General features: G+C 54.4%; 8 protein-coding genes across 8 annotated transcripts; 4 read left to right on the forward strand and 4 right to left on the reverse strand.

Moving 5' to 3' along the window:
* Nucleotides 1-3,415: 3,415 nt before the first annotated feature.
* On the forward strand, nt 3,416-6,166 carry G647_06799 (uncharacterized protein; the record flags this gene model as incomplete). Its single annotated transcript, XM_008731118.1, has 1 exon — nt 3,416-6,166. One exon carries the CDS (start codon nt 3,416-3,418, stop codon nt 6,164-6,166), a length of 2,751 nt encoding a protein of 916 aa, XP_008729340.1.
* Nucleotides 6,167-7,412: 1,246 nt separating this feature from the next.
* On the forward strand, nt 7,413-8,063 carry G647_06800 (uncharacterized protein; the record flags this gene model as incomplete). Its single annotated transcript, XM_008731119.1, has 2 exons — nt 7,413-7,591; nt 7,838-8,063. The coding sequence occupies 2 exons, from the start codon at nt 7,413-7,415 to the stop codon at nt 8,061-8,063; spliced, it is 405 nt and encodes a 134-aa protein (XP_008729341.1).
* Nucleotides 8,064-8,409: 346 nt separating this feature from the next.
* G647_06801 (uncharacterized protein) lies at nt 8,410-10,647 on the reverse strand (the record flags this gene model as incomplete). Its single annotated transcript, XM_008731120.1, has 4 exons — nt 8,410-9,985; nt 10,035-10,107; nt 10,226-10,445; nt 10,501-10,647. 4 exons carry the CDS (start codon nt 10,645-10,647, stop codon nt 8,410-8,412), a joined length of 2,016 nt encoding a protein of 671 aa, XP_008729342.1.
* A 1,529-nt stretch (nt 10,648-12,176) lies between these two features.
* On the forward strand, nt 12,177-13,719 carry G647_06802 (uncharacterized protein; the record flags this gene model as incomplete). The annotated part of the gene is made up of 2 exons (XM_008731121.1): nt 12,177-13,568; nt 13,624-13,719. 2 exons carry the CDS (start codon nt 12,177-12,179, stop codon nt 13,717-13,719), a joined length of 1,488 nt encoding a protein of 495 aa, XP_008729343.1.
* Nucleotides 13,720-15,204: 1,485 nt separating this feature from the next.
* Nucleotides 15,205-15,669, reverse strand: G647_06803 (uncharacterized protein; the record flags this gene model as incomplete). Its single annotated transcript, XM_008731122.1, has 1 exon — nt 15,205-15,669. One exon carries the CDS (start codon nt 15,667-15,669, stop codon nt 15,205-15,207), a length of 465 nt encoding a protein of 154 aa, XP_008729344.1.
* An 811-nt stretch (nt 15,670-16,480) lies between these two features.
* G647_06804 (uncharacterized protein) lies at nt 16,481-18,168 on the reverse strand (the record flags this gene model as incomplete). Its single annotated transcript, XM_008731123.1, has 3 exons — nt 16,481-17,264; nt 17,315-17,839; nt 17,894-18,168. 3 exons carry the CDS (start codon nt 18,166-18,168, stop codon nt 16,481-16,483), a joined length of 1,584 nt encoding a protein of 527 aa, XP_008729345.1.
* An 841-nt stretch (nt 18,169-19,009) lies between these two features.
* G647_06805 (uncharacterized protein) lies at nt 19,010-19,847 on the forward strand (the record flags this gene model as incomplete). The annotated part of the gene is made up of 2 exons (XM_008731124.1): nt 19,010-19,138; nt 19,200-19,847. 2 exons carry the CDS (start codon nt 19,010-19,012, stop codon nt 19,845-19,847), a joined length of 777 nt encoding a protein of 258 aa, XP_008729346.1.
* A 338-nt stretch (nt 19,848-20,185) lies between these two features.
* Nucleotides 20,186-20,900, reverse strand: G647_06806 (uncharacterized protein; the record flags this gene model as incomplete). Its single annotated transcript, XM_008731125.1, has 2 exons — nt 20,186-20,842; nt 20,871-20,900. 2 exons carry the CDS (start codon nt 20,898-20,900, stop codon nt 20,186-20,188), a joined length of 687 nt encoding a protein of 228 aa, XP_008729347.1.
* Nucleotides 20,901-21,023: the final 123 nt, after the last annotated feature.

Below are 21,023 nucleotides of genomic sequence, written 5' to 3' on the forward strand. Positions count from 1 at the left end.
TCACAAGCTTTATGTATACGTGTGTCGAAACAAGCACCCACGCACCGTTCGACAGAGTACCGTGAGTACTGTACCAGCGGGAGCTGCAGTGCAGTGGTGAACAACACCAGGTAACTGTCCGGTTGCATGATTTCGCCGGACTCAATTTAGCTTGACCACTCCATGTCAAAACCAAGTCTTGTCCGTATTCCTGAGTAACACATTACGAGCACAATGCTGGATGACAAGTGACTAAACCAATATCCAATGTAATTACCAACGGCCTGGGGAGCGAGCATACCATAATACCCTATCCTCGCTTCTTGTAGTCATCAAGGTCGACCACGTCCACCTCGTTGGCAGACTCATCTCAAGTGACTACCAGGCAATATTTCCAGGTGGCAATCTGCAATTCACAACTTGCAAGTACCGCGAAACAGCGGTCGTGGAAGGATGGCAAGCATCAATGCACCCACCATGGCTTGCACGTGATCGAGGGGAGATGCCGATGCAGCTACTTAACAAATGGCACGAAGTGGGCGCATCGGTCGGTGGGAGACATTTGGAGTTTGAAGATGGAAGATTCAAACTCAAAATTCGACCATGACTGAACCCACACCGCCGTGGGGACTTTGACTTGGCTTTGCTGGGTCGTACGTGGCCATTCTCAGTCCCCAGAGGGAATCCTGTGTACTGTAAAAGCAGGTCGGAGTACGAGGTTACTGATGGGTGGTTGACGGCCTCAACTGGACCTACGTTGGCCATACTCTGCTCTTCGTACTCCGTACCTGTTCAATACTATTGTCAAGAGGGAGCGGGCTGCAAATCTCCGGGACGCTCATGGTTTTGACTAGGTACACGGTACGAGGTACCCTGTTTTGGGACGCTGTACCTTTACGTACAATGCTGGGTCTGAACATTGGATGGGTCTGTGTTATTGGACGACTCGCGCAGTAGAATCTGTCATATGCAAATTTAAGTTGGAGACCAGCCGAAGAAAGTCAGTGGCGGTCTTGGGACGGAGGAAGACGCAGAACAAGCAACAGAGTTTGGGACTTGCATGCACCACGGCAGCCACGCACGAACGAATGACGCTTGAGAGGAGGTGAGGGGTAGGAAGCATCGTTCTCGAAGAGATACCTCGTTAGACTGGTCGAGTGGACATGTCGACGAATGGTCGGCTCCTTGAAGAACACTCCGTACGAAGCAAGACATATCCAAGGTAAAACCATGGACATGAGTGTGCTGCTGGAGAACGGAAGACTCGACCAGGCGTGGCAGGACACGGGTGAGTCCTCGTGGCATGCAGATGTACGTACGGAATAGTCGCTTGGATCGAACTCATCGCTTGGCAGTCCCGCTCGCAAGCCTGGCTAATTGACTGACTGGCTGCCTGCCCTGCCTGGCCGTCCAGCAGAAAAGCGGCCGGCAAGTTGCAACACGGGTCGATGATAATCTCGCCAACGAGCTGCTCCCGGTCGTCGCCGTGTAGGCGATGACTCGGAGCGGGAAGCGATCTTCGCAGCTGGAAGCGACACGAGCTGCTTGTCTGGGCAAGCGATGTTTCACCAACAGCAGCACCGTCCCGAGACAGACCATTTTCCACCGCTTAGAGCCGTGCGATCGAGATATCTCTTGGATCACAAAGGCGGTTGACGAATGCAATAGCCGAGTGCAAAGGACGAAGAAGCGCCCACTGTGGACACAAACTCCAACACTGTTTGCCGAGAAATGATGCATTTAGGATGAAGATGAGTCTGGAGCCCTTGCTTGTCCACCTTGTCGGCCCGGGACTGAATTGGCAGGGGGAAAGATTGTGAACAGGACCTGCTCTGGGCTTCTGGCGCAATTCGCACCACCACAGGAGGTCGAATCCCAAAATGCCAGCTTTGCGTGGATTTCTAAACGCCTAGAAAGTCAAAATTAGAGGGAGTCAAGGTTTGGAAATCCGAAATCCGCGCTTGTGCCACTACTGTTGGGGACCCTGCGATCGAGATGGAGCATCAGGAAGGCCAGGTATCCGTGCCTTGCATATGGGGTAAGACGGCACCAGCAGCTCTGATCCTTCAGATGGATCAGACCTGGCAGCGTGGCACCGGCGTGGGAAAATCCCTAACTGGGGGATGGGTTAGAGCGCAGATTAGACTTTGCTAGCTCACACGCTTTCTGATCAAAGCATGGGTCCAAGAGCACTTCGCCTGCGAATGCCCAATGGCACGTTTGGGGGAAACAGTTTCCGCGTGGCCAATGAATCATCGATGTGTCCAAAAGGGCAGGAAGGTCGATTACAGGCTGTGCTGGTTGAGTCCAGGCTGGTGAAGTCGTCGCCCTGCGGACGCTTGGTCGAGATTGCAAGCCATGTGTTTGAAATCTTCCGGCCATGAACCGCCGACGAGTCAGCTACCGACGTGCACACGGCTGATGAGCCTCGTATCTGCGCATGGTCTCTTGGCCCCCGCGTTAGCCTGGAACTATGCAGATGTCGAACAGACAAATAGCTCTGCTGCTCGCTTAGGAGCTGCAGAACGGGGAGCCAAGCAGGGAACCATTATTGCGAGCATGGTCGAGTTGTCCTTCCCTTGGCAGAGAAGGTCCTGTTCGAGACGCCGGGTTCTTCAGGGGCAGCCGATCAGGTACCCCATACTGCCACCAATGCGCGTGGCTGCGAGCTCGTGCCTGGCGTCTTCCCAGATTCGGAATCTTCTGATGGTCGTGCCGGAACTTCCAGACCACCCACCAAATGCCCTAGAAGTTCCAGGAGCTGGTACCTGCGCATCGACTGCATGGTTTGGTGTCCCAACGTGTTCCGCTGCCCCGGAGGGTTCACCCATGGAATATCGAATGAGACGAGGCTGGTTTGCCCGCCAGAACGTGCCTTCCTCGACTATTGAAGCACAAGCGGCCAGGAAGATTCTTCTAATAGGACAACTGCTGGCTATGGGTTCGCCCTCAGGTACAGTGGGTTTGCATACCGTCTGCGCTAATTGTTCCTGAAGCCATGGTACAGGTTGTTGGCTGCATCGAGAAACGTGTCAAGGAAGCCAAATGGCAGGTGCAACATGTGAACCCTGCTTCCTGGTTCGATGGCACGCCGCTACAGCGGTTCATGATAACAAACCTGGGTCCTGTGGAGAATGCCTGTGCATGTGGTACCATGAAGATGGTATGAGTATCCGCCTTGGATGGCTAGACCGAGCTGTGGTTGATCGACGATAGGAACCCACTCACTTCGACTCGGCGGCCGTTGGCCTCATCGAGGTATTGGTCTTGCAGAAGGTCAAGAGATAAAGAAGGGCTGGCGCATCTCCCGCCCCTCCATCCTCTCCAGAGGCTTTTGAGTCGACCAGCTCGGTCTTGCTCCTTTGGCCCTTGCACTGCTGCCCCCATCCCTTCTTGAAGCCAAAGGCTCGCTCTGCTTCTCTCAGCTCAATCCAACATGGCGCCAAAGAAGGGTAAAGAGTCCCTTTTGGACCTCTGTTCGCGCGCCACGACACAAGGCAACAGCATATCGGTGCGCATGCTCGAATACCTGAGCACTGTCAAGGAACCGCCTCATGGCTTTCGCGAGCTGGCAATCAACTTCCTCGACATTTGCCGTGTGCTCTACTCCATCGAAGCCGGTCTGTCTGCGGCTTCGCGGGCACACAGTCAGTTCCCCAATGACATGCAACAGGAGCTGGACAAAAAGTTCCGGCAAACCGCCGATGACTTCATCGTTCTCAACCAGATGCTCGTCAAGTTTCTGGAGTACGAGAAGAAGGGGGGCTTGGGGAAACTCAAGAAAGGATGGCACATGATGTTCGCCGACACGGACATCCACAAGATGAGAGATTCGCTCGCCAAGAGTCGAGACGCCTTGGGCATGAGCGCCATGGTATTCCGATGGTACCTTGGGGACGCAAAAGCCGACGAATCTCTCGGGATCGGCTACACAGGACTCGCTGCCGTTCTCGAGCGCATGAGCCCCTCCTCTGCCAGACAAGCATCACCAACGGCGGTCAAGCCTGCACTCTCTCCGTCGGCTTTTCCTCCACCAGCTTCCGATATTGCGACTCAGCTGCCACCGTTGCCAGCATTACCGATTGTGGAGAAACTGTCCCTGTCGGAGAAGATATCAGATTCGAATCTGCTGGCTCGCCTCGAGCAAGACCCAGACACGCTGTCGGCTCTACCGAGCAATTCTAGGCATAGTTTCAGCCGACCGGCGCCGAGCACCAGATCCAGCAAGATGACAGTGAACTCTGCTACACGAGATCTTGCCGCCCTCAAGGACGAAAGCTCGCGGACCGAGACTGCTGTCGACGACCACTTATCCGTCAATACAGCAGATTCGTTTGCCCAGATCGAAGACATGATCCATGAGATCGGGCAGGATAAGTCCTCCTCACCCGGGTCTCGTGTGAAGGCAGACCCAGCTACAGTGCCGCGCTGGACCCCCAAGCAAACTTCAGGGGCCAATTCCGCAGCCCTCAAGTCGACATTGTTGAACGCGGTCCAGCAGAAGAAGCATAAGCTGGTAGAGCAGCTCCTGGATTGCGGCGTCTCTCCCGACGGTGAAAATGGACACAACCTTCTGCGAGAGGCTGTTCTTCAGCGGGACACCGAGAGCATCCGACTGCTGTTGCTCTTTGGCGGCGACCCGAATGGGCTCGACAGGAACAGACACAGCCCTCTTCTGACGGCAACAGAGCTGTCGTTCCTCGACGCCGTCAAGCTGCTCCTCAAGTACGGCGCTGATCCCAACCTCCCAGCTGGCCCGGATGCAGAATGTCCCCTGGCACTGGCCGTCATTGAGCACAAGTTGGAGTTGGTGAAGCTCTATCTCACGTATGGAGGGGATGCCAACCTGACCACTTCTGACAATGATACCCTGCTGCACAAAGCCATCAACAAAAAGAACCCCAAGCAGCTGGCTGAGCTTCTGATCGAATATGGTGCCGACGTCAACGGCAAAAACGCCGAGGGAGAGACGTCTCTTTTCGCAGCCATCCAGGCGAAAAGGCTCGATCTCATGTTGGTCCTCCTTGACAGTGGAGCCAATCCTAATCTCCCCGGTCCAAAGCACCTCCTGTGGCCGTCGACCTATCAGCCCAAAGCACTTCAGCTCCTGCTTTCGCGGGGCGCTGATACCAAGAAGTGTCCAGGCCTCCTCGAGCTCGCCACCAGTCTCAACAATGTAGAGTCGGTCAACATTCTGCTCAAGGCTGGAGTGGACCCCAATGCCAGGAAGGATGGCGTTTATACGCCGCTCTGCTCCGCCATCCGCGACAACCGCAGCGAGCTTGTTTCACTACTCCTCGCCAATGGCGCCGACGCCAACGTGATGGCCTCGGAGTATCCGGCCTTCAAATGTGTGACTCATCATCGCACCCATTTCCTTCCACAGCTTCTGGCTGCGGGGGCCAATCTGCACAAGCCTCGGGGCATCATCGAGAAAGCCGTCGCGCATAACAACAGGGATGCATTCATGTGGTTACTGGATCAGAATGTCAGCCCTAATGACAGGAGTGCCGAAGGGTATACTCCATTGACTACGGCAATCCGTGATGATCGCATCGAATTCGTCGACCTTCTGCTTGCGAACGGCGCAGACCCGGGAATCCGAGGTCAGGATTGGCCTATCTGCATGGCGGTGAAGAGACCCGAGATTCTCCGCAAGATTCTACCTGCAATGCACAATCCACGGGCGGTCAAGGGTGTCATGGAAATGGCCGTGGTCGCCAACCAGCTGGAGAGCATCAAGCTCCTCTTGAAAGCCGGCATCAGCATTGAAGACAAGACCGGCGGTGTCTTCTCGCCGCTGACGACTGCGCTTCGAGAACAAAACAAGGAAATCGTCCGGTTCTTGGTCTACGAAGCCAACGCCGACGTCAATGCGCCTGGCGAGCACCTGCCTATCATCAAGGCCATTCGCAGGTGTCCTCCCAACGATACCGAAATGATTGAAATGTTGTTGGACAAGGGCGCGGATATCAACTACATGTACCGCGGCTGGAACGCTGTGCTCCAGGCGGTGGAATCGGCCGATGCCAAGATCCTGAAGATCCTCGTCGAGAAGGGCAATGGTGTCGACCTTCAAGTCCGAGACGACTCTGGCAGAACGGTGATGGAAATCGTGGAAGACCGCGGCTGGGATGAAGCCGTCAACATCTTGCTCGGTCGATCGGGCAGCCCGGCCAGTAGATGACTGGAAGGACGGAAAAGCAGCACAGAACGCCCGGATTCACTGCACGGCGTTGATTTTGGGAGTGAGATCTTTCGGTCGCTTCAGCAATGGTTCCCTTCTGTTGAACGAGGGTAATGAAGGAGGTCTTTTGTCATTTCGTCGTCTGTACCGCACTGTTGTATTGCACTGTACCATAGTCGACTCCGTTTCCTTTGTCACATAGTCTGCAGATACCCAACAAGTCCATTGAGAGGCGATTGATTCGACGCATCTAGGAGCGCCACTATTCACATGACAGCATGCGGTTGGTAAGCTGACTGACGTCTCGCGGCTGACGGACGTATCTGCACAGGATCAGTCGATCCTGCGTACCCTGGTTAGCATCCAGACCAGGAGCTGCTGAACCGTTGCTGACAACTCACAAGCATGATTACCAGAGACCTACACCTGCTCGGACTCGTGGATAGCAGAATACCCTACTGGCGTAGAGTAGCGCCTGCGTCGTGCAACTCCAGAAGCTCGGCTGCCGGCTCGATGTGCTGATGCGGGGACCTGTAGTGCCTGTCTAGACCCCTTCGATGCTGCGTGTACTCATTCATTGGACGGGAGGGTTGGGCGATCAGATCAGGCTAATTGCGGTCCCTTGAAAGTATCGAGTAACACGTTCAAGTAGCCCTCGATGGTGACGCACGACGACGAGGCTCTAATTTTCATTCCGTTCCGCGGGATCCAAAGTCCGGAGGTCCATCTTCGACTCTGACAGTTCGAGTAGAGAGTAGGACTGTCATGATGTAAACGACCGCTTGAAAATTCCGGAGAATTCAGAAGGCGAGGACATGACGTTCATCTTGTTCACGGCTCTCCGCCAGCTCACCCTGACGAAATGCTCAGAATGCCCACGGGGAATGATTCCTGCCTGCCTGGGCACACTGCGTAAGGTTGTGTCACTGTGTTTACTTGGGTTTGTATGACGCGAGTGTGTGTCAAAAAGGAAGAGCGATCTAAAGGGTCCAAGTTGGGCTTTCGTCAACGTGCTCCTTCACTGTTCACTTCACCCTCAGTTACTTCATTACTTCACAGTTTTCTCACTCTCTCAGTATCTTTACTGGGTGATTCTCCTGAATTACCACACACTATCCGAAAAGTACTTGGTACTTCTGCGTCCTCAATACGCCGATACAGCAATACACCGATCAACACAGGACACCGTCGAGCAGAGAAGCCTGATTGTGCCCGTTTCGTCAATTTGACATCCCAGTCAATCATCATGGTCCCACGCACAGCACTGCAAATGCGGCTGCCGATACAGGGGTTAAAGCCAGCCGCGCGATCAAACCACTTCCTCCGGACCCAGCGCCTTCAACTTCAATCACGAAGAACATACGCCGAGAAAGCAGCGCCAGTGCGATCGGACCAGCCTCGAGACTGGACGAGCAGGTTACCTCTGTGAGTGTGCTAAATCTTCTCTACCATGTCATTCTACCATGGACGATATGCACTGCTGTATGAGCTACAGTGTGTAAGACCCACGAACTTCAACACATGCAGATATAAGAGGATCTTAGGAGAGATACTCTTCAGCTTGGATATGCACATACAGAGCTCATCTCATTTCATTTCACTCAATTTTCACTTCGTTCGCAGTTCGCCTGACACTCTGTTCACCAAAACAATACTAATTCCGACTCATAGGATCCTCCTCGCCGGCGTGGCAGCATACCTCCCGTTCTACTACCTCTCGCACACAGACAAGCCTGGCGCAAGCGAGAACGCCAAGATGACAGAGGCGAGGAGACAGGGCAATCCGGCGAACGAGCGCCGCGACCCGAGGGATAGTTCGGTCAAAACGATAGAGCAGAAGAGAGAGCGAGACGGGGTGGACCATAGGAGTGAGGAGAGGAAGAGGGCCGAAGGCTGAGGATGAGGGTTGAATAATTGAATCTATGGTCGAGTACCGTGGTGTGTAGGTGGACTGTCTGGCTTCCGTACCGACAGGCCGACCGAAGACGAAGAAGGGTTTCGAACAGAAGATGCTGGACATCGGTGCAGCGTCATGGTTACGCAGATCAGCACGTCTGTTGAGACAAAGCGAGTAAATATACTTACGACGCCGTACTTGGACCTCCATCAAGAGACGCACACCACTGTACAGTACATAAAGTTCTATGCATATGCGTTTGTCCACCAGGATGTTCACGGTTGCGTAGAAGTTTACACGGGACGTAGGTGTTTGCCTTGTACAATAAAATGTCGATCTCATCTCTCTATAGCCAACACATTCCTAGGCTCAGAATCGCAGTAACGACTAGACCTCCCGCCAAGTTTCCACGGATGGACGAGCCTGCGCTGTTGGGGCCTCCATTGTCACCTCCGCCGCCGGTGCCGCCACTGCCATTGGCGCTTGTGCCATTCGCACCCACCAGATCAGGAAACAAGGACGCGGTGTAATTGGTAATGACGATATAGTCGCGCACCAGCGCGGAACCATCAGCCAAGGCATCGAGCTCGGCCTCCTCACACGTAGCCGACGGATTATACGCGTAACACACAGGCGGGTCGCTCTGGGGCGCGACATGTTTCACGGCCCACGTATTCGCCATGCCCTCGGTGGCATACGAGGCGTTGCTCGCGGTGTCGGCCGTGCCCGTGGCGATGTCGCGGTTGAACAGCGCGCGGCGGAAGATCTCGTACGCCGTCTCGGGCTGGTAGGCGGGGACTTCGTGGCCCGCCTGGAAGACGCGCGTGAAGCTGAAGTTGCCGGCCTGTCGGACCAGGCCGCCCACGTAGGTCGAGTTGACCGTCACGTTGGCGTAGCCCGCGTTGGCGAACGCGAGACTTCCGGAGTGGTTGACAGCCAGGGAGACGGCCTCGCCGCCGATCCAGTTGCAGGCGTAGTCGCGGTCGCCGAACACGAGGGCGACCTTGATGCCCGCGTCGATCAGCGCCGAGAGGTCCTCGAGGTACCCGCCGCGCGGGTAGTCGCCTGTGTTTTGGAAGGCGTAATACGCCGCGTTGCCGCCGGGATTGGTGTAGTTGACTGGGACGCCGAGCGCGGCTTGCACGTGCGGCTGGTTGAGGTAGCCGATGTAGTAGTTCGGGGGGAAGGGGTCCGGGTCGATGGCCGAGATGTCGTAGTAATTCCGGCCGGAGAGCTCGACGTAAGGCCCCTCGATGTCCCATGTTGCGTCGTTGGCGGTCGCGCAGGCTTCGTTGACGGTCGCATTGTTGCCCTGGTTCTCCGAGTCCCCTTCTGCCGCTAGGGCTCTGCAGATTTCTATCAGCTCGCGCACGCCGCCGGGTTCCGTGAACCTCGCCAAGATGGCGTCGTAGATGGTACGGTTGATGGCCTGGATGTCGTACGTGTTATTGAACGCCATCTCGGGATAGCTCGGTTCCTGGACCAGCGTGTCGATGCAGCCGTTGATGATGCCGAGGGTGTCGAGGTGGATCTGATAAGTCTCTCCAGCGTCTTGCCAGCTGCCGTTGGCGATCTTGTCGTTTTGCTCTTCGAAGAAGTTGGCGAACGCGGGCCCATAGTGTCCTCCATACGACTCAGTCCAGATGCTGACCCGGTCGTCGTTGGGCTTGTAGGCTGGGAACGTCTGGAACCAGACTTGGGCGAAATGCCAAAGCGCCCTCGCGGCGTTGGTTGTACCATTGGCGCTTGATGTTAGCAGCTGGCTCGGAAAAGTGCCGACGAGGAAGGTGTTGTTCTGCTCGGGCACCCCGTTTGTGAACTCGTCTGTCACTACGTCGCCAGAAGGATCGAGCAGATCCTGCGTTCCGTTCACCAGAATATCGTAGCTTAACCCGACTTGGTTTGGTTGGTCAATGTACAGCCTAGGAAATCGTCATCAGCATGGACTTCGCCTGACGCGCAGAGACCTACATGTTGACTTCATTGTTCCAAGACCAGGGGTTCAGCGTCGTGCTGTTGGAGTCATGATTGACGTTGCACGGTCCTACGTGGTGTTAGCGAACTACTGCGGACAGAGGTCCCACATCTCGAAGCAGGGGAGGAGTGTAGGTCGATGGGGAATGCCTCTTTTGCGCGAATCAAAATGAAATCAAACGACTCACCATTTTCCTGCAGAAGACCGATCATAGAGGAACTGCCAGGACCACCATTCATCCAGATTGAGAGAGGCGCATTTGCTGGATCCTTGCGGGACTCGAAGAACCAGAAGAACGTATTGATGGTGTAATTTTGGTCGACCCCGAGATCATCCACAACATCCGGAGGCAGGTGGACGTACCCAGCATACGACCGCACTCCTGGGGTTGTTTCACATATGCTGGACTGGGATGGAACACGTCAGTTGTGCCCGAGTGAGGATCAATTACACTTGGGGTACCTCTTTGAAAGATATCGAGACGCCATCCTGGACCTGCGATCTGACGACCGTCACGTTCTTAGGTGCCGCGGGAAAATACTGGCCGAAAGACGAGCCCGCAAGCATCAACAGCACAGATGCAGAGGACGACTGAATTCTGAGACGCATTGCGAAAGCTCACTCCTGACGCTGGGACAGCGAACAGTCCGAATCACCTGGGGTTCCGAAACGCAAAAGAGCTGAACAAGAGCTGGACTCGGGCTTGCACTTGTGCGACATTATCGTGCTGCGCTCCATCGTCTCTGTCGTAGAGGATCTGTCACACTTACAGGGGATCTGCCCGTCGCCGCAGGCTGCACGCAAAGGCACTGGGGCGCGCAAACTGCGTCGCGGCCGACTCCGGGTCCCCCATAATAACATGCGTTACCCGACCGTCACTCCGTGCATAGGGTGAAGATAGCGGCGCGAGAAGGAGCCATTGCTGTGGCATCTAGGCACAACAGTCCCACCAAGAGCTATTGTTATCCGGTTGCGCCCCTGTTTTCCCCGCAATGAGAAGCATCACTGGGCATTCTTGCTGGTCCTGATGCCGCGCGAGATTGAGGAGGATTGGACCTTATCAGAGACCGAAGAAAGTAGAAGGTAGTATCGTCTCAAAGCTAGGATTTAGCTTGAATCTGATCCTGGGCTGCCTCGGCCGGCCACCGAATTCAAGGAATATGAGCGCATTGATCGACCTTGGCGGATATGTTTTGTTTGCCATGTTTGCCGTGTTCGCTGTATTTGTCCATTTTGTGAAAGTCGTTCCTCCTCCCGCTGCTCTGCTGGCTGTCTCGATGGTGATGTTGATGAGGATGACCTGAGACGACGAGACAAAATCTCCACAGAGAGTAAGCGCATCCATGAAAAACCTTCTGGGTAATCAACAAAGGTTGCGGGCCGCGCTGCTCACGAGGAGTTAACTGGACCGTACGCCCTTGGACCTTCGACTCGTCCTCCTTGTTGCCAGTCTCCGCTACGTACTGTGTACAATGTTTCCGAACTCGCCAGGAGTCTCATCGGGCTACACGTCCCCAGAAGCGGAATTGTATTCGCAGTCTTCCCGTGGCTATGTCAGCTGTTCGGGGCAGGCGATAGAGCCTGTCATGGGTCGCAGGCATTGTAAGCAGGACGCCGCATTGGCCGAGCTTCGGATCACAGTCCCGCGGTGTGTCAGCGAGGAGTACAGGAGTACACCACAGCACAGGGCACGGCAGAGTATGTCAAGCTTTCCTTGACATGTCCACTTTTGCTTCTTTGCTCAGATCGCCGCCGCGTTGTGACAGCTTAGTCAGGTTAAGAATTGACTGGACTGACTGACTGACTGTCATCACCTTTGCACTCCACTCACAGTGTACGGGTCAGCGGATTACAGTATCAGGAGTATACGTCGAATGCGACTGTGGAGCATGGGATGTGCAAGACACCGAGTCAATGGCTCATATCATTCCGTTCCTGGGAGGCGGATACGGATAGTATACTATTGACACGGGGCTGACCACCAGGTGATTGTCCAACGAGAGTCAGCTTCAATACATCTACATCCATTTGCGGCGGGATACAAGAGACTGTAGGGCCAGAGAGAGGTACATAAGTAAGTCCGCTGATTTAACGCAGACTCACAAGTCCCTGTGGATTGACACCATCAGCTCGCGAAAATGATCTTCTCCTCGTCCTTCTGGCTCTGCTCTCTGGCCATCGGCGTGCTGGCAACAGTGTATCTCAGATACCGCCGCCTGTCCTCGGTGCCGGGGCCTTTCCTTGCTGCCGTTACAGATCTGTGGCGGTTCTCTCTCACCCGGAGTGGCCAGTTTTCAGACACGCTGATAGACCTGCACACCCGCTATGGTGCATTTGTACGCATAGGCCCAAATGCCGTCAGTATCTCCGACCCTGCTGCAGTCCCCACGGTCCACTCCATGCACGGGGAGTTCAGGAAGACGGACTCGTATTCCACACTCCGGGCGCTCTTCAACGGCAAGGTAATCGGCAGCGTGGTCGACTTGCAGGATGAAAACGAGGTCTCGGCCCTGAAACGTGCAGTCGGAAGCGCCTTTGCAACGAAGAACCTGCTAGACTACGAGCCCGACGTGGATCATACCTTGGACCGACTTGCTCAGGCCATGCGAAAGCGCCGGACCTTCTCACTGCTCGACGCTATGCAACAATTCCAGGTGGACTTCCTCATGAAGGCTGCCTTCAGCAGGGACACCGACTACCTTGAGACCAATCGGTCAACGGACGCGATCTCGGGCGACGTAAGATTGAAGCATTGGTATATATGGCAAAGTATGCCTGGTCTTGAGTGGCTGCTCTTCAAATCACCACTTTCTCCGGCATGGTATAGGAAACCCGCAAAGCCTCCAGCATGGACAGCCATGGCCTCAGAAGAATATCGCAAGAGAGTGAAGTCGCACTCAGACAAGCCGGTCGGTACGGCAAGGGAGAAAGCGGATCTCTTGTCCAAGTACCTCACTGGACGGGAGCAGCACAAGGAGACTGTGTCACAAACCAACATTGTCCGAATGATTTCGAGTACGATCGCAGCTGGATTTGACACGTCCGCCTACACCATTACCATGATCCTCTACAACCTCCTGAAACACCCAGCGGCGCTGAAGAAATTGAGATCCGAGCTCGACGATGCTCTCAATTCTGGCCGACTCTCCTCCCCTCCCAGGCTCAATGAGGTGGACAAGCTCGACTACCTCGGCGCAGTGTTCAAAGAGACCATGCGTCTCCAACCCTTCCTGAAGCCCTTGCTCGAACGAGAAGTCCCTCTGGGTGGTGCCGATATTGCGGGCCGATTCCTCCCTGGCGGCACGACGGTTGCAATCTCGGTACGCAGCGTTCACCGCGACATTGCCGTGTTTGGGAAAGATGCCGACGAATTTCGCCCGGAGAGGTGGTTGGAAGCCGACCAGCAGCACAGACCGCGGATGGAAAGGTCGATGCTCGCGTTTGGCGGCGGCAAGCGCGTCTGCATGGGGCGACATATTGCCGAGTTGGAGATGAAGAAAGCCGTTCCAAGACTGCTGATGGAGTTTGATGTGAGTCTCACCTGCTCGATGAACCGTGTGACGGCTAACCGAGCATCTCAACCAGATCTCGTTGGAAGACCCAAGCTATGTCTATAAGGCCAGAGACAAGTTGACCAATTTCCCCACACCGTTTGCCATCGTTTGCACAGACAGAGCTTAAGCTTACATCATCTCGATGTGAGGTTCAGAGTGCTGTTAGACCGAAGCTTGGTGTTTGGAAGCAAAATTCTGTTAAGGGGGATTCTCTACTTCGAGCCGCTGTTGCGCTCATGGGATGGTAAATGACCTGTGACATCCTCCTCTAACTGGGAGAGGCCGATTTAGGAGCAAAGCAAGTACAAGCTGCCAGCCGTGGGGTGGTCAGGCACTGGTCCGGGATTGTAGTGCTTGAAGAACATCCCTGGGAAGCTTCGATGTAGCGTATCGGCCAGGCCCGGTTTCCGAGACATGCAGGCCTTTCGATGGTGTTGCTTGCAAGTATGACACTTCATTGACACGGAGCGGATATGGTTGTTATCGGAGAGAGGGAGTCCATGAGTGCTTGGAAATGTTGTATCGAGATTGGGACTCGTCTTAATAACTCGATGGTAGGGCTGCGGGCGACGGTTGGTACAAGTAGCTGAATCTTCAGGTTCCCTCAGTCTGCGATGAGAACGGTTGCTCGTGGACTTAGGAGCGATTGCGCAGCCTCAGATGCTTGTCCTACAGCCGTGGGTGAGTTGTATCAGCTGAATAAGAGAGATACCGCAACCTTGAAAACATGGCTATTTGGCCGAATCGAATCCTCCGATAAATTAGCAGCACTTTCCGCTTGGTCCAGACACTCATCCAGTACCTTGTAAACCTCACAGAACGTCTACCTCGAAGGAATCAACAGCCGTGTTTTCCGTTCTGCCGCTCATGTTCTCGGGAAGCAGGGGTTTCCTTCCGCAGCCGAGCAAAGGTGCGAACATCAATCCTCGACTGACCCCACCCATTAATGCCATACGATACTGTGTATGACGCGCTCAGGGTTAGATAGACCATGTCGTGGCTCCGGCGTAGATCATGACCAAATTTCCTCCCATCCCGGCTTCGACAAAGTAGGCCACCATAATGTCCACGCGAGTGCGTAACGATTTGGGCTGCGCAGGCACTCAGTGACATAGTCAACCGCGCCCCAGGTACAACAAGGCCATACTTACTTTAGCCGCTAAGTCCGAAGAGGACCACGTCGAGCAGGTGGGAGACACAAAGCAGGCATGCTAGAGACGGTGGTTGTGGAGTGCCAACACCACGCAACGTTGTGGCAGAATGAGCATGGGACGTAGCCTCGACAACTTTACCCGCAAAAAGATGAAGCGTGCGCTAGTAACATGGCAGGTATAGCCACAATCAGAACACCATGGCAAGATAGACAGGATAAAAGCAGAAACGCACATGGAAGCTGAAAAGTGTATCGAGGTAATCGTCGGAGGGCGTCCTTAGGGCCGAGGCGTCTAGGCGTGCCGTGATATCTACATGTCAAGCTTCCGTACATCGTGAAGTGTCGTAGCCATCGTCGCCAATTCAAGGGATGAATGTTTGTCCCGGTGCTCAACGTCTGAAACCTCCAGAGTCCAGATGGTGTGTACTGGGCTGACACTGGTATTTTCCTCGAGTCAACCTATACGATCGTCTTCCGTCGACCAAAGACGCGCTTCAACCTGCTCCCTTTGCTCTCCGCTGGTGTAGTCGAATTATCCACAGCTGCGTTCGCGGAACTGTGCCGTGACAACGCTGCGGCACTACCATTGTGTTCGGCGACTGTGTCGAGCTGAGGAGCTACCGTCGCCCTTCGCTGTTCTCTAGTGCTCTTCTTCGTACCCCTGGTTGTTCCTTGTTTGCTGAGGATATCGTCGACCGTTTTCTTGCCATAGAACCCGCTCAATTGGTCATCCGCCTCATAGTACATCTTTGATTGTGCCCATGCCTTTAGCGCGTCGAGGTATGCTTGCTCAGAAGGAAAGCCTCGGTAGCCCTGATCCGCCACGACGGTATCAATCGACTGAGCGGAGAAGACACTCGCAGGTCGTGACGGTTGGGTCTGAGGGTCCCGATCGAAAACGGATCTTGGCTCCTTGATCGACATGTTGAGATGCCGCGGAGAGGAGGTGGTAAATGCTGAGCTGTTCGAGACGAGGCACTATGTCAGCAGGCGACGTCGGGTAGAGTACAATTAATCCGGAATAGTGAGCGTCCTCGAACATTTCAAAGTCAGTAACAGGTCCTCCCCATTTCATTTATTACCTTTTGCAGGTCAGTTTGAGACTTGGATAGAGCAGGTGCTTCGCCACTTGCGATTCGTGGTGATGAAACATTCTGATGCACTCTGACAGGCTCAACGGCAAACCAGCTGCCCCTCCAACCCGCTTTGCAAGCCCACGGCAGCCTTAACGGGGTGGCAAGGCCAGGAATAGGCCGCCCACGAACTGTGCCAGATGACCGGACAAAATGCGAGACGGCAATGATCCGTGGTCTCCTGCGCAATGATGAATGGTGCTGGGAGGAGATAGGAATGTGCGCCGAGAGATGCCAATGCTTGCCCTCGACGAACCCACGTGTCCAAAGTGACCTTGAACGAGAGATACAGGAGTGTGACGATCCAAGATGATCCAGATGATCCATCGCCATGCACCCACCATGGACCGAAGATGCCGGAGAGTTCGGTTAACAAACGACACCTTCATCTCAACAGCCATATGGTCCACAGAATCAATTTTGCGGACCATTACTCTCTGAGGCGCTGAGTGAGCTTATAGGTACTTACCTCGCACATCTCGCTGCCTACCCTTTCGTCCTGAAACGAATGCCCACGCAAATGAAATTCCAGGTGGAATGAAAGTACGCAAATTGGACTATGGATCCCTATGAAACAGTTGCAAATGAGGTCCTTGTTGTATCTACTCTCGTTTGAGGCCAATTTTTCCGATATTCCTCAGTCCCCACAAGCTTACCACGAGCGTCGCTGCTGTGACAGAGAGGATAAACCAAAATGCAGCCCTGTATCCCTCCATCAGCGCCTTTGGCCCGTGCTTGTCAGGGTAATCTGACTGCATCGTGATAGTCCCGGCAATGACGGCAGAAAGAGCCAGCCCGACGCTTTTGCCGATTTGGGCCACGGTGTTGAAGACGCCTCCGGCTAATGCTTGGGTCTTTTCGGGAAACGCCGCAGTGATGACAAGATTGGAAACAGTAAAGAGCACATCCGGCCCAATTGCGTTCAGAGCAATGGCCGGGAAGGCGTACTCCCAGTAAGGCGCACGAACTTTGATGATGGCGACCAGGAGAGGTGAAATGCAGGATACTGCCATGGTGACTATGACTGCCCAATTCGCACGGACTTTGTGAACAGCGAGGCCCATGACGATGTTTGTCGCAATGCCAGAGGCTGGAGCTGGCAAGAAGCGCAGAGACGTTTGCGTGGCACTGAGGTGCTGGATGTCTTGAAAGAAGAATGTAAGAAGGGTCTCGGTGGCATTGAAGGCACCCCAAGCAAGGAAGACGTCGATGCAGATGCTTGTGAATACTCGGTTGCGCCAGAGTGAGTTGGGAATGATTGCTGGACGGCCTAGCTTTTCTTGTCGGCCGACCCAGAAGACGAAGGCGGGGATCAGTGCTACGGCTGTCGACAGGCAGGCAATATTGGTGGGAGTTTTGATGCTTGAGACGCTCCCAGTCAGGACGCTAACACCCGTCAGATCCGGACTTCTGTTGGATGGGAGCAAGTCACTTACGCAAAGACATATGACAGCAGCCCGAGTGTCGTGCTGAGGATGAACGCCCCCGGCCAGTCAATATCCGTTCTCAATCGACCAAGTGATAGCCGTGTCGGATCTGCAGGCTTCGGTAAACCAAAAAGTGCTAAACCCAGAAACACGGTGTTAATAGCCGCTGCAATGTGGAATCCCACTCGCCAGCCGGGACCGTCAGCGAGGATACCGCCCACGACAAGGCCGATGGAGAAACCTATCGGCTGCCCGGCGCCCATCATCGCAAATGCAAAGTTTCTGCGCTGCCCATGTGGAAAGTATGATGTGATCAGGCTGACTGCCGACGGGAGGCAGAAGGCGATCGCAATACCAGCAAGTGCGCGGAAGAACAGCAGCTGGAAACTGCTTTTTGCGAGCCCACATGCCAACGTGAAGACGCTTTGCAGCAAACAGCCGAGCAGGTACATAAAACGGCTTCCCACCACATCGGCGACGGCGCCCGAGAGGATAAGTGAGCATCCGCACGTAAGGGCGTAGATGGAAGAGGGCCTGCAATATCCATTGAGCACGTTCATCCCGCAACGGACTCAGGACGGGATATACCATAAAAGGACAGCATCAGAGAGGCCGAGATCCTTCGCCATGGGCGGGAGAACGACGGTTACCAAGCCGGCAAGAAGAGAGCTGATGCCAGTGACGCCTGTTATAGAAGCGAATATAACTGCCGTTGTGCCCTTCTTCAGAGAAGACTGCTCAGATGTAGATTGTTCATCCTCACGTAGCACCGGTTCTTCGCCTGGGAATGACAGCTTCTGCACCTTTGAGACGGCTGGTGCGGGAGGCGTAAGCTCAATGGTATCAGTTGCAGTTACCGACATGTTGAGTGCGTCCGTTCAAGCTGATCCAACTGCTTCCCGGGGAGCCAAGGTATCTAAGCAGAGATCATGGTGCAATATAGAATATCCTGTAGCCGTGCTCTCTAAGCATGAAGTCCTCTACGCTAGGACGCTGACACCCATCATCGAAGGGCGTTTTCTACCAGAGTATGGATGATGTCACAGCCTTGTGGACGCCCTAAGCTTGGCGCATTTGGTCTGTTTGCAACTCCATTGGCCAGGACAGCAAGGGCAGATTTAGTCCCAAGCTTTTGGTCCCTGAGGCTCCTTGCTGGACACGCCACTCACAAGCCGCTCTTCACCGCGAGGGATCCGGCTGCTGCGCGTCAGTCCACCGCACTCCCACCACCGGGAAGCTCATATCCGCGTTGCAGCACCGAGTGACACCACCGTGGCCGGCCCAATTAAATTATTCGGTGCACCCACATTTGCCAATCAAGAACGGTCCCTGGCTTTAGATCCAGATCGTCCCTTTGATATTGAAATTGTTGATCTGAGGTCTCTTTGATCTCTGATTCCCTTGGACTTCATTCTGTTTATCCATTCTGCTGCCCGGAGCAAGTTCGTTCTCTACCTCGTTCGAATCAGACGGGTTTGCATCCTCCTCGACATGTATGTACTCTTTCTCACTGCAACCAAGATCTCCTCAAGAAAGACGATGTTTTGGCCGAGCTAACCCCTGCTTCTCTGGCTGTACAGGAATTCTACAAGTCCTTTCGTCAGTGGTGCACCCACAACCTACGCCGACTACTTTAACGACATCGCCGCCTATAATGTGCACCTAAATGTCTTCGAGAAGGCATGGGCAGCGTGGTACGCATACATGCAGAACGATGTGCTCGCCACAGGGATAATGTCCTTCACCATGCACGAGGTGGTCTACTTTGGCCGAGCGCTGCCGTTTATTATTATGGATAAGATTCCCTATTTCAGGAAGTATAAGATCCAGGCTGTACGTGCTCCTGTCTGCTGGCTTCAGCAGCGCTTGAAGGCTGACATACGTGGCGAAACAGGGTAAAATGCCCACTCTCGCCGAACAATGGGCCTGCGCCAGACTTGTCCTCCTTTCCCACTTCACCGTCGAACTTCCTCAGATATGGCTCTTCCACCCTGCATGCCAGTTCTTTGGCCTGTCGACATCCGTGCCCTTCCCTCCGTGGTACACCATGGCCTGGCAAATTGCACTGTTCTTCGTCCTCGAGGACGCATGGCATTACTGGTTACACCGAGCCCTGCACACCCCGAAACTCTACAAAATGATCCACAAATTGCACCATCAATACAGCGCGCCTTTCGGGCTTGCGGCAGAGTACGCCTCTCCACTGGAAACCATGATTCTCGCATTCGGAAGTGTTGGCATCCCGATCGCGTTTTGCGCGCTGACCAAGAACCTCCATGTTATCACTATGTATCTTTGGATCGTGGGCCGCCTTTTCCAGGCTATCGACTCGCATTCTGGATATGAGTTCCCCTGGTCTCTGCATCACTTTCTGCCATTCTGGGCAGGCGCGGACCACCATGATGTCCATCACGAGAAGTTCCTCGGCAATTATGCCAGCTCGTTCAGATGGTGGGATGCCACAATGGGAACTGACGTGGGTAGCGCTTCGGAGGGATTCAAGAGAAAAGCTAAGAAGGCCGGAGAAGTGAAGGAGGAGTGAAACGATCCTTGTTTAGCAGAAAATCGTTGCATCCTCCAGAGATGAGAAATCTCAACCGGTCTTTCCCTGTAAATATTTTGTGTCACGTCTATATGGGAGAATTGGTCAGGCGGCATGGTCATGCACAAGTGGCGTTGAACGGCACTGAATAGACATGGATGGGATGTGGCGAGATAAATTCCTAGCCTTGTCATAATAGTGCTTCGGCATTCCGATCAATCGCGGTATTGATAATGTTGCGTATGTGGGCATGTAGACGGAGGGGAGCGCCGGGAGAGGCCTCATCGCACAGCCCTAGACATTCTTCCGACCGGCTTCTTTAAGCGTTGAGGACGCGCCTATACCGGCCCCTTCGCAGAGACTTCTGGCGGAGTTGTAGACCTCGATTTTGCTGCCTCGCATCCACAGCGCTCAAGGGCCTCATTGATTTTCGCTCGGTTCGCGGCGATCATGCGCTCACGTAGGGCCGCAATTCTCAGCTTTTCATCATCCACGTCCCGCGAGGAGTCCAAGTTCCATGGTGTGACGGTGTTGAACTCGGCGAGAATGTCATTGATTTTCTGCGCCAGTTTCATATCTCGAACGCTCAACCCGCGAGGACTGTGCGTTGTACATGTGATGGTCATGTACATGTCTCCCGCATCTTCAACCTCGCCTCGACTGATATGTGGGTGGTGACCCATTTCGTCGGCTCGGCGCATGATCAATTCTTCAATGACGCTCTTTTCAGTGGCCGAAGGATGGGCTGTGTGCCGATGTATGGCATCCCCTTCGGAGTCAAGATGCCACTCTATCGTGCCAAATGATATGCCGGGTGTGTCCTTCGCTTTCTCGTTCGGAGCTTCGATCACCGTATCTTGCTCTGGGGTCTGGAGCAGCTCGCTGAGAGCTTTTCCTAGCCTGTCGAGGTTGGCTTTGGGAGTGGGCGAGAACTTTTGCGTGATAACTGTGGCATCTCGTAGGCTGATGTTGATAGTCTGCCGGTCAGGAGGGATCTGGATGGGAGCAGAGGGGGAGAGGTACAGGCTCCTGCGCGCAGTTGAAGCGTGCCATGGAGGACGAGGCAGACATGTCCGCCCAATACTGGATTGTAACTTCTTGTTCACATGTCTGCCGATTGATGCTGTGATGGTACGAGCAATGCGACTGTTTCCTACATGATGAGTCTGCAGCATT

Source organism: Cladophialophora carrionii (genome assembly GCF_000365165.1).
Source record: "Cladophialophora carrionii CBS 160.54 unplaced genomic scaffold supercont1.5, whole genome shotgun sequence".
Taxonomy (NCBI): Eukaryota; Fungi; Ascomycota; class Eurotiomycetes; order Chaetothyriales; family Herpotrichiellaceae; genus Cladophialophora; species Cladophialophora carrionii.